A 13,117-nucleotide genomic window follows, 5' to 3' on the forward strand; every position below is an offset into this window, starting at 1 on the left:
AACCAATGGAAGATGGAAGAAATTCTCTTACAAAGAAGCTCTGCAATGAATAAGCTTAAAGTAAAAATGTCTGGTGTGATGCCAAGCTCCTTAAACTTCTAAATTAAGAGTCATTATTAAACCACAATTTTAATGTGAAATGTTATAGGCTCTGCTATTACTGATCTAAATGGAAAAAATTAAATATTCACATTATAAATATTAAGGTTATTAATACTTCTAGGATATAAATGATTTTTTTTACAGCTCCTAAATAAAGGATTGCTTTAGGGGATTGTGACAATGATGAAGATCAATTTGTACGTTTGGTCATTAATCACCATTTCCTAATTGGGTTTAATTTGACTACTGCTCATTAGAGTTATAAACCAACATACTCATTTAATTGTGATTATAATTCAATAGCTGAACTTTTATGGTACAATGAACAAATTAATAGCTAAAGATAATTCTGCTCTTAAAAATATCACATAAGACTTATGCTTTAATGAGCTGTATACACGGAATATATTTTATGATGATTCCTTTAAAAAAGTTCAAGAATTTCCTTTCTCTTGATAGTTAAAAAATAAAAACTTCCAATTTCCTGAGGTTTTACAAATACACGCTAGGGAAAATTTCTTGTATCCTTATAACCTGTGACTGACAACTTACCAAAGAGTTGAATGAAAGTAGTTGAATGAATGATTTTTATCCAACTCCTTGGCTGAATTTCCATTTTTTTTTAAATATGAAATAACCAGGTTGCTTACGCATACTAGTTTGAAAAGCAAGCCATGACCTTTAAGAACTTCTATTGAACTTCCTTCTCTTTTGTTTCTGGGATGTAATTAATAGCCACTCAAGGCAGCACGAATTTTGACTAACATTCCCAAACTGGAGACTACATCCAGATCACTCTGATAAAAGTAAATTAACAGTTTAAAGAGAAAAAAAGGTAGAAAAGAAGGCAGTCTGGTATGTAGAAACCAACATGTACACTGTCCTGAGAGAGACATGGGTTCAAACCCCAGCTTCACTAACTGGATGTCTACGGTGGAGTCACACTAATTTTCAATCCTCTGTAAAATGGGGATAATAACTCCTCTTATTTTTCCGGGTTGCTGTAAGTAATAAAAAAGAATGTACGTAAAAGTCTATCACAGTACACTATGTCATGTGAGTTCAAAACAGAATCTTCTTCCATTCACTTCCTCTCTATCTGAAATACTGATGATTTTATAGTCAGACAGAATTTTTAAAATATTTACAAATAAAGGTAGTTTGCTTACAAATGACCCATCAAATAAAAATCTGGTGGGTCACATGTGTAAAACAAGGAATATATTCTTTTCTTTCTTTTTTTTTTTTTTTTTCAACGTTTATTTATTTTTGGGACAGAGAGAGACAGAGCATGAACGGGGGAGGGGCAGAGAGAGAGGGAGACACAGAATCGGAAACAGGCTCCAGGCTCCGAGCCATCAGCCCAAAGCCCGACGCGGGGCTCGAACTCACGGACCGCGAGATCGTGACCTGGCTGAAGTCGGACGCTTAACCGACTGCGCCACCCAGGCGCCCCTGGAATATATTATTTTCAATGGCTTCCTAAACATTAGCTATTTGTCTATCCTCACCTGAAATCCTTACAAGAAAAAAAAAAGAAAAAAAATTGGTAAAAAGATACTTTTTTTATAGCTATCATTTAACTATTTGTCAATGAAAATGGAGAATTTATTAGAAGAATACAGAAGCCTCCACCAGAAACACCAAAAGACTCATGGAGGGAATTGAGGGCTATTTCGTATTAGTTCAAGTGCAGTTGGTGACAATTAAATTTTTAAACAAATCCTAATCTTTGTATGATGTTTTACTTTCAATGTCTATTATTTGTTTGACTTTCAAAAGGATAAGAAATAATAAAATCATAATAGCGAATGCTTTGGTACCTCTTACCATATGCTATGCTTTGTTCTGAGAACATTACCATCATAACAACCTTCTAAGGTAGGTATTAATATTGTTGTCCCCATTTTGTATTTTTTAAAACATTCTGGCGTAATTAACATACAGTGTTATATTTGTTTCAGGTGTATGATATAGTGACTCAACAATTCTACACATTACTCAGTGCTCATCACAATGAGTATCTTAATCTCCTTCACCTATTACACCTATATCCCACACCTACCTCCCTTCTGGCAACCACCAGTTTCTTCCCTGCATTTAAGAGTGTGTTTTTTTGTTTGTCCCTTTTTTGTTGTTCATTTGTTTTCTTTCTTAAATTCCACATGTGAATGAAATCTTAAGGTTTGTCTTTCTCTGACTTAATTCAACTTAGCATTATATCTTCTAGATCCATCCATGTTGCAAATGGCAAGATTCCATTCATTTTTATGGCTCAGTAATATTCCACTGTATGTACATACATACATATGTATATATAAGTGTATATATATTTATATGTATGTGTGTATATATACATAGGTGTATACACATAGGTGTATACACACCTATGTATATATACACACATACATACACACACCACATATGCATACACACACTTCTTTATCCACTTATCTATAGATGGACATTGGAGTTGTTTCCATATCTTGACTATTATAAATAATGCTACAATAAACACAGGGGTGCATATATACTGAATTTGTGTTTTCGTTTTCTTTGGGTAAATAAATATCCAGTAATTCTATTTTTAAATTTTTGAAGAATCTCCACATTGTTTTCCATGGTGGGTACACCACTTTGCATTCCCACCAACAGTGCACAAGGGTTCCTTTTTCCCCCTATCCTCACATACACTTGTTTCTTACGTTTTCTATTTTAGCCATTCTGAAAGGTGTGAAGTGATCTCATTGTGGTTCTGATTTTTTTCCCTGATGATGAGCGGAGTTAAGCGTCTTTTCATGTGTCTATTGGTCATCTGTATGCCTTCTTTGGAGAAATGTCTGTTCATGTCTTCTGCCATTTTTAATTGGCTTAGGTTTTTTGGTGTTGAATTGTGTAAGTGCTTTATATATTTTGGATATTAACCCCTCATCAGATATATCATTTGCAAATATCTACTCCCATTCAATAGGGAGTACTCCTAATTCAATACTCCCAATTCAATACTCCCAGTTCAATACTCCCAATTCAATACTCCCATTGTCTTCTTGTTTTGTTGATGGTTTCCTTTGCTGTGTAAAAGCTTTTTATTTTGATGTAACCCCAGTAGTTTATTTTTGCTTTTGCTTCTCTTGCCTCAGGAGACATATCTAGTAAAATATTGTTACAGCCAATGTCAGAAAAATTACTGCCTGTACTTTCTTCTAGGATTTTTTTTATGATTTCAGGTCTTAACATTTAGATTTTTAATCCACTTCAAGCTTGTTTTTGTGTGTGGTGTAAGAAAGTTGGTCCAGTTTCATTCTTTTGCATGTAGTTGTCTGGTTTCCCCAACACCATTTTTTAAGAAACTTTTTCCCATTTCATATTGTCTCCTTTGTCGTAATGTCTCTATTTTTGTACCAGTACCATACTTTTTTGATCAATATAGCTTTGTAGTATATCTTGAAAACCGGGATTGTGGGGCGCCTGGGTGGCTCAGTCGGTTGGGAGTCCGACTTCAGCTCAGGTCACCATCTCGCGGTCAGTGAGTTCGAGCCCCGCGTCGGGCTCTGGGCTGATGGCTCAGAGCCTGAAGCCTGCTTCCGATTCTGTGTCTCCCTCTCTCTCTGCCCCTCCCCCGTTCATGCTCTGTCTCTGTCTCAAAAATAAATAAAACGTTAAAAAAAAAAAAAACTTTTTTTAAAAAAAGAAAACCGGGATTGTGATACCTCCAGTTTGGTTCTTTTTCAAGACTGCTTTGGCTATTCAAGATCTTTTGTGACTCCATACAAATGTTAGGATTACCTGATCTAATTCTGTGAAAAATGCTGTTGGTATTTTGATAGGGATTGCATTAAATCTGTACATTGCTTTGTTTAGTATGGACATTTTAACAATATTTGTTGTCCCGATCATGAGCATGGAATATCTTTCATTTGTGTCATCTTCAATTTCTTTGACCAATGTTTTATAATTGTTGGAATACAGGACTTTCACATTGTTGGTTAAATTTATTCCTAGGTATTTTATTATTTTGGGTGCAACTGCAAATGGGATTGTTTTCTTAACTTCTCTGTCACTTCATTATTAGTGTATAGAAATGCAATGAATTTCTATATATTGATTTTGTATACTGTGGCTTTACTGAATTCATTTATCAGTTCTAGCAGCTTTTTAGTGGAGTCTTTCAGGTTTTCTATATATATAGTATCATGCTATATGCATACAGTGAGAGTTTTATTTTGTTCCTTTCCACTTTGGATTCTATTTATTTATTTATCATTCATTCATTCATTCATTCATTCACGTCTGATTGTTGTGGCTAGGACTTTCAGTACTATATTGAATAAAACTAGTGAGATTGGACATTCTTGTCTCTTTCCTGATCTTAGAGGGAAACCTCTTAATCTTTCACCATTAAGTATGCTATTACCTGTGGGTTTTCATAGATGACCTTTATTAAGTTGAGATATGTTCCCTCTAAACCTACTTTGTTGAGAGTTTTTATCACAAATGGATATTGTACTTTATCATATGCTTTTCCTGCATCTATTGAAATGATCATAAGGTTTTTATCTTTTCTCTTGTTGATGTGATGTATCATTCCGATTGATTTGCAAATATTGAACCACCTGGCATCCCAGGAATAAATCCCACTTGATCACAGTGAATGATCTTTTCAAAGTTTTGTTGAATTTGGTTTGCTAATATTTTGTTAAGGATTTTTGTATTTATGTTAATCAGAAATACTGGCCTATAGTTTTCTTTTTTGTAGTATCTTTTTCTGGTTTTTGTATCAAGGTAATGCTGGCCTCAAAGAATGGATTTGAAAGCTTTCCTTCCTCTTCTGTCTTTTGAAATATTTTGAGAAAGGTAAGTATTAACTCTTATTTAAATATTTAGTATAATTCACCTGTGAAGCCACCTGGTCCTGGAGTTTTGCTTGTTGGCAGTTTTTCCTGGACTATCTGAGAAGAGAAGCATCTGTGAATGTGTGGTGCTTGTCCATTTTGTGTGCAACAGTGGATGCTTACAAAAACACTAGTCACCTCATTTGACAACCACCCGATACGACAGTTACCATTTTTACCACTCTTTTGGAGTAAGAAACAAAACAACAAACAAACTCCAAGGCTTAGCCCAGGTCTGTGGCCAGAACACGGCAGACCCAGAATTTGAACCCAGGCCCCTTTGTAAAACAGTGTACTGTCCACCTCGGCTTACTAGCTGGTTGTATTTGCACATAACAGATCACCTAATGTACCAACTCAGTGGCAAATCCCTCTTTACGAACTGCCCACAAAATGCTAGATACCATACAAGACATTGGGAGTGAAATGTGCTTAAAAAAAAAAAAAAAAAAAAAAGACAAGGTTCATGGAACTTACATATTGGTATCCATATCCTATCCACCTGCTATCCCAGCCTCTACCTTTAAACACACGCACATTCACAAGCTTTTGTTATCGAATTAAAAAGAGTTTACTGAACACTAGCTGTATATAAGGCACAGGGAAATGGTGATGGGTGCTGACATAGAACACAGTTCTTTATACTTTTTAGATGGGTAGGAAAAAACCTTCCCTGCAAGGGAAGTTGGGGAAACCTTTTCCCACCTGAATCAGAAGCTAAGTAACTAAGTAAGTTGGTAAGTAAGTAAGTAAGTTGGATTGTGGGCACTAGGGTCTCACTATGATGATGTAAATCCAGCAGGGGAGGACAAAGTGATTTTGCACAGATTTAGGCAAACTAAAAATCTTCAAGCATTTCTAGCTCCATAAAAAGCAGGTGCATTCATTACACCCCAATGGAGAGGATCCCATTTCTACCCAAATTTCTACCACACTATAAGCAAGAATGGCCCCGAAGAAACAAGGCGGTGCTGGTGGATGGATGTTTCTAAATAAAACAAGAAGGAGCTTCCCCTGAGGCCTGGCATCTGACTGCAAACAAACTCAAGCCCTGAAATGTTCAACCGTATCACAGGAGCATTCGAAACCATGGCAGAAATTAAATTACTGAACAAAATGAACGCAAAGCTACTGCTACAGTCTTTTGTACAATTTAATTCATAGCTTGCATAAATGATTATATGCATTTGTTTCTTTTTTGTTGTTGTTGTTGTTGTTGTTCTGGTTACCTTGTCCTCCTGGGGTTTCACCAAAGGGATTCACTTCCACCTGAGTGGCATCAATTTTCAGGAAGAGATTATACAGCTTCTTAATTTGGTCTGCAGCCTAAACAGGATCAAGTACAATGAAATTACACCAAAGTAGTAAAAGAACATTTATTTTGCTGTATTAATGTAACCTTAAATATATGATGTCTTTACGTTCAGTTCGGTTTTCTGAAGGGAAAAAGAGAAAAGCATTAAGTATTTTAATTTCCACTTCTATTCATTAGAAGGAATTGCTCAACTTTCCTCCAGACACCAAGAAAGACCGTTATCAGGAAAACAAGATATTTTCAGTACAACCTAAAAAACGTTAATCTTTTTGTAAATTTTCATGTTCCTATTAGCCAAGCTATGATGCAGTATGAGCCACAATCATTAATATAAACAATCTCCATTTAAGTAAAATGTAAATATGATTTTGAGAGTTTATAATGACCAGGTTTTCCTTATTATGCTAAAATAAAAGTTATTAACATTCATCAGCCCAAATCTATAACCTGCGAAACAACAATTACTGAGTGTCTTATGGAAACTGTTGCAAGATAGGAAGATGAAAGTCTTACACAGTACAGTTACTGAACAGCCCAGCCCGTTCAAACTGAACAGTCTGTCACAAAGGCATAAGCCACAAAGAGCAACAGTATCCCAAGTTTCCCTGATGGTACGCCCTGACTTCATTTTTCTCAAGGCTGCTTGAAATTCACTCACCCAATCATTGTTTTCAACCAACTTTTATTCATGGCCTGTGTCACAGCATGCTGGCATTGTGTGAACAGGGGTGAGGGGAAGACATCACAAAGGAGGCCTGACACCACCCTGGAAAGCTCACACCTGTAGTGAACACCTGTGATGCAACACAGCAAGACTTGTGTACAATTACGGCTAAATGCTGGGTATCAGTCTCACGCTTGGGGCCATCTTTTTATTATTAAAATTTTTATTATTTTTATTACTGCCTAGCCGTAATTTTCCCTTGGCAACATTTTTGCTCATCGTTCCAGCCCTGCATTTTTGTCCTCAGACCCAGTTCTGGCTTTTCTCCATCCTTATTATGTATATCAGGGGAGCTGACATTTGGAGGCTGAGTTTCCAAGGCTCCTGGGCTAGATGGTTTCCAGCGCAGTTCAGCCAATGGGAGGCAGTGGAAGGAGACGAGAGGTAGGAGAAATGGAAAAGCTGGGGTACTTGGACACCTCTCCTGCTTTGCAAACGCAGCTCCTCCAGGGGCGCCTGGGTGGCTCAGTCCATTAAGCGTCCGACTTCGGCTCAGGTCATGATTGCATGGTGCATGAGTTCGAGCCCCATGTCAGGCCCTGAGAGCCTGGAGCCTGCGTCAGATTCTGTGTCTCCCCCTCTCTCTGCCCCTTCCATGCTTAGGCTGTCTCAATCTCTCTCAAAAATAAACTGAATATTAAAAAAAAAAAAAAAAAAAAAGCATCTCCTTCACTGGCTTTAGCAACCACCAGAAGCCCAGCAGGGTTCTACCTTCTGTATCCCAAGATACAGAAATACCACGTTCTCACGTGGTCCCTCCAGCATGCAGGGAGCAACAATTTCCTGCTATGGCTTAGCTCTACCTTGCCTCTGCCCATGCTGGAATTTCTCAACTCTTGAATCACCTTGTAACCAAGTCCCTAGAATAAAGTCCCACTGTGGTGAAACACTGAGAGTACTTTCTCTGTTCCAGTACTGACTGAAAAACTCCTGGAAATGAAATTCACATGGTCTTTATCATAGATATATATACACATACATATCTTTCTTTTCTCATATATGTATATAGTTATATAAACTTTCTTAAATCCTAATTTGAAACCCAGTAGCTATAAGTAAACACGCATAATGAGTAAGACTGAATATTTTTTAATATTGATTTTTTTTTCTGGCTACACCAGGGTCACCCTATGAATCTTCACCAGACTCCCCAGCCACACGGCTCCCGTCTCATCCAGCAGCAGCCCCCTTCCCGGCTGGTGCTTCACTGAGGGACAGTCTGTGTATGTGCAAGTACGCATATTCTGCGCTCACCTTTCTAGCAAAAACCACCTTGGTTCTATACTTTGTTTCTTCACCTAACAGATTTTAGAAAGCCTTCACCAGCCACACAAATACAATGATCTTATTCTTGTAAGTGGCTACATAATATCTTTTTTTTAGTTTTTTTTTTTTTTTTTTTTTTTTTTTTTTTTAGTTTATGTTGAGAGCGAGAGTACACAAATGGGAAGGTTGCAGACAGAGAAAATTCCAAACAGGCTCCCCACAGTCAGTATGGAGCCTGATGCAGGGCTCAAATCCACAAACCATGAGACCGTGACCCTGAGGTGAAACCAAGAGTCAGATGCTTAACCGAATGACCCACCCAGGCGCCCCTACAGAATAGCTTATTGAATGGATTTACCATAATTCAGTTTACCTGTCTCTCAAACAATAGCCTTTAGGTTTCCAATAGCTTGACATTACTTAAAATGTTGCCTTATCCATTTCTGTATGTATATCTAAAGGATAAATTCCCCAGGGTAGAGCAAAGAAAGAGATGAGGGGATTTTAAATAATAAAAGGTCATCTTAACTAATTCTTGGTAGAAGCTCTCACTAATTTCCCACTACACAAACAAGGATCATAGAAATTGTTTTTCTGTTCACAACCACAGGCTATCAATCTTTGCCAGTATGCCGGGTAAAAATGGGTCTCTCATATAGACTACTCCTACTATTAGTTAATTTAAGCATTACTCTCTGAGCTTAAGAGACATTTGTATTTCCTTTTCTGTGAATTTTGCCTATTCTTCTGTTGAGATTTTAGTCTTTTTCTCGTGGAGTTATAAGAAGGGTTTTTACATGAAGGGAATTAGCTCATCATCCCATGTAAATTGCAAGTATTCTTCTCCTTTAACATTTACCTTTCACCCATGGGTCTGCTATTTCTGCCACATAAAACAGTAATAATGGAACTCTTCATTCAGCGCTTCTAGCTTTCGGTCAGACTTTAAGAAGGATGGTCTCACTCTGAGGTTCTCCAATTAGTTTTTTCAAATACTGTAAAATTTCTTTTATTTGATGTTTACTTTTTTTTTTTTTTTAATCCAAATGGATTTTGAGTTACAATGCAAAGCTGATATGTAACTCACTGCCAAACAGACTTGTATTTCGGGGGGTTTTCTAGGCCATTGATCTGGGCCTGCAGTGTTTTGCATGAGAGAGGCATGCCGGCTATCCTGTACCCACACAGCCTCTGTGCAGAGTCAACACGCAATAAAATACTGGCTCAATTAATGGCTGATTGGATAATGAGGAGAAACTACATAACAGAAAAAATCTTCTGGGTGCCTACATATATAAGATCTTATCCCAGGTCCTTTAAAACGTTCTTCGGGGCGCCTGGGTGGCACAGTCGGTTAAGCGTCTGACTTCAGCCAGGTCACGATCTCGCGGTCTGTGAGTTCGAGCCCCGCGTCAGGCTCTGGGCTGATGGCTCAGAGCCTGGAGCCTGTTTCTGATTCTGTGTCTCCCTCTCTCTCTGCCCCTCCCCCGTTCATGCTCTGTCTCTCTCTGTCCCAAAAATAAATAAACGTTGAAAACGTTCTTCTTTTTAGAAATACACTTACTATAAAATTCACGATCCCAATCATTTCTACGTGTACATTCCTATGGTGTTAAGTATACTGACCGTGTCATGCAACCACGCTCCAAGACTTTCTCATCCTGCAAAACTGAAACCCTATACCCATTAAATAACAACTCCCCATTCTCCCCTCCCCTAGTCTGACAACGACCATTCTACCTTCCATCACTATGAATCTGGCGACGCTAGGCTCCTCATATAAATGGAATCGTACGTATCTTTTTGTGACGGGCTAATTTTACTTAGCACAATGTCTCATGGTTCGTCCATGCCTCGTCAGAATCTTCCTCTCTCTCAAAGCTAAACAACCTTCTGTTGCGGATCCACTTATTTGTCAGCGGATAACTGGGTCACTTCAAAACTTCTTAAGCCTCAGGGCACCTGGGGGGCTCAGTCAGTTAAGCATCTGGCTTCAGCTCAGGTCATGATCTTGTGGTTCATAGGTTTGAGCCCCGCATCAGCTCTGTGCTGATGGCTCAGAACCCGGGGCCTGCTTCAGATTCTGTGACTCCCTCTCTCTCTGCCCCTCCCCCATTCATTCTCGGTCTCTCTCAAAAATAAATAAACATGAAAAAATTTTTAAAAAGAAACAATGTTTCTTAAGCTTCTATCAACGTAACTTACCATGAAGCCCAAATTTTCTAAACATTAGTGCCACTACAATCACATACTAACACAGCAGTTGGGGGTATTCATTGTTAGAACTGTTCATTTCTGTACAAAGACGGACCATAAGCATTTTTTTGAGCAGGACTGAAGCATGATTAGATTTGCGTTGTGAGATCTCTAAGGGATACGTGTTACAAAATCTGCGATGTAAGATCTAAAAAAGGGAGAACCAGCCTGGCTTGGAGATCGAACGTGCCCCGTTCCAGAGGCCATCCAAGTAAATGACTGTGAAGGCTAGGCAGGCAAATGTGGCAGTCTGAGCAGGTGCGACAACAGAAATGGCAGGGCCTGGGAAAAGTGGGGGTTAGCTCCCCAGTTTTCCAAACATGTTCAGATTTAAAGAATAAACTAAACACAAGTCAAAGGAAACATTCTGCTGTTTACCTTACAGGCAGCCAGCTTCCTACTGCCACCTACTTCCTCAGTTCATAACCACACTCTACAGACTATTTGTTTTCTCTTCTTTTGCCACCAATTAATGTTATTTTAAGGTTGTTTGCTAAGCAATTTAAAAAATTACGATGCCTAAAATCAAATATCCTTTGGGCCATATGTACGAAACCCTGACAAATTTACAGGTACCTTCAAAAGTGTTTGAACAGCTTAAAAATTTTAGCAATATTTTGGTTTGATTCCAGGAACCAATGTCATCAACATTCACACACAGTTCTTAAAGCTAGCCAGAGGGACAAACCATTCCCAGAGGTATTGGTGATCTTTTTTAACTGGACCCATCAAATCTTTTCATTAGCTTAAATACTGAAGTTGCATATTGACAATACAGGGTGCTTATGTTTCAGAAATTAATAGTATTAGGGCGCCTGGGTGGCTCAGTCGGTTAAGCGTCCGACTTCGGCTCCAGTCATGATCTCACAGTTCGTGAGTTCGAGCCCCGCATCGGGCTCTGTGCTGACAGCTCAGAGACTGGAGCCTGCTTCACATTCTGTGTCTCCCTCTCTCTCTGCCCCTTCCCTGCTCATGCTCTGTCTCTCTCTGTCTCAAAAATAAATAAACATTAAAAAAAAAAGAAAAAAAAAGAAGTTAATAGTATAGAGGATAACTAACACAATTGACAGATCTATGAATTTTCAGTCCTTTTCTGCTTTCCTGTGGCTTTAGTCTTTTCAACCAATTCTTGCTGAAATGAATTCTGTCAGGAACACATACTTGGTAATTTCTGTACCAGGTGATATTTCTTTAAGTCTAACATGAATACCTCACTGAGTTCAGACACAACAGGCATGGGTTGGAAAGATATTAGTAACTTTACAAGATAATCATTTTATAAGTTGTTCATCCAAGAGAGCACAGCCTCCACATGCCTAAACCATATCCTAGATGAAAATTAAGTAATGTTCAAGGTCACACTGAATCTAAGGTACCTTGAAGGTACCATTTCTTGACCAAAGGATCACTGATCGATGGTCATTTAAATAATCTTCTTGGAGCTCTCGGTGGCTCAGTGAGTTAAGCATCTGACTTCGGCTCAGGTCATGATCTCACGGTTCATGGGTTCAAGCCCTGCACTGGGCTCGGTACTGACAGCTCAGAGCCTGGAGCCTGCTTTGGATTCTGTGTTTCCCTCTCTATCTGCCCCCTCCTCCACTCGTACTCTGTCTCTCTCTCAAAAATAAATAAAAACATAAAAAAATTTTCATGTTTTCTCTTCTTGGGAGCCTCCTCCCAAGTCTCCTTTTCTTGTGAGTAAGCCTCTGCTTACTAGACACTGACTTTCTGGAACATTTCACTGATCCCTGTGGCTTAAGGAAGCATCCTAATGCATTCCCAAATCTACTACTCCAGCACACATACAGTCTCCTTCCCAGTGTACAAATAAAATCAGTTGTCCCTAGATGAACAAATTCCCACACACCTACAACTAGGACTACCCTCACGCTCCTTCCTACTCCCTGTCCCTATAATTGCTACCAGCACCTGATCACTGTTCTGGGAGCCCCTGGAGAACAGTGGCTATTTCTCATCATGTTTTCCAGGGTCCAGCAGAGTGAGCAGCACCCAGGGAGAGCTCACTCCAACTTTGCTGAGCAAACAGAGATTTAAAGGCTTTCATTTGGTTGGCAATGGAAAAAAAAAAAAAAAACAAACAGGAAAAAAAATGAATTCAAAACTTCTTTCCTTTCCTTAGCACATTTAAGTCAAAAATACAATGACATTATAGCTCTTCATGACCCCTGAGAACTTGCATGCTCATCTTCCTTCCGCAGGTAATTCATTTAAACCCAGAGTGTCTGGGGTGCTGGAAAAAACGTGATTCAACCATTTAAAGAGCTATGACTCTTAAATTTCTCTTCTAAATGAAGAGTGGTGGAAACTATCTTCTGGGGTGCCTAGAACTATTACTGCCTTCTCTAGAACTCTCTGTCACATTCACCTCCTGAGCTGTCAAGCCAAGGGGTTAGCAGATTTGCCCGCTCCAGATTTATTCTCCTGCCTATCACCAACTCCCCAGGAAGCTCTTCGAAGTGGACATCCTGGACGTGTTGTAGCACCTATTCACGCATATGACGAATGTTTGCGGGCATCTGATATACCTGCCAAGAACTTCGC

General features: G+C 38.8%; 1 protein-coding gene across 4 annotated transcripts in view; it reads right to left on the bottom strand.

The window, feature by feature from the left end:
• The window catches only part of SUCLG2 (succinate-CoA ligase GDP-forming subunit beta), a 328,227-nt gene that overhangs the window by 173,614 nt on the left and 141,496 nt on the right, over positions 1-13,117 (bottom strand). For all 4 annotated transcript variants that reach the window (XM_045493474.1, XM_045493473.1, XM_045493477.1 and 1 more), the window contains exon 7: positions 6,224-6,320. In XM_045493474.1, coding sequence (XP_045349430.1) covers positions 6,224-6,320 — 97 coding nt within the window. The remainder of the gene's footprint in view (positions 1-6,223; positions 6,321-13,117) is intronic.

The sequence above is a fragment of the Leopardus geoffroyi genome, chromosome A2 (assembly GCF_018350155.1).
Source record: "Leopardus geoffroyi isolate Oge1 chromosome A2, O.geoffroyi_Oge1_pat1.0, whole genome shotgun sequence".
NCBI lineage: Eukaryota > Metazoa > Chordata > Mammalia > Carnivora > Felidae > Leopardus > Leopardus geoffroyi.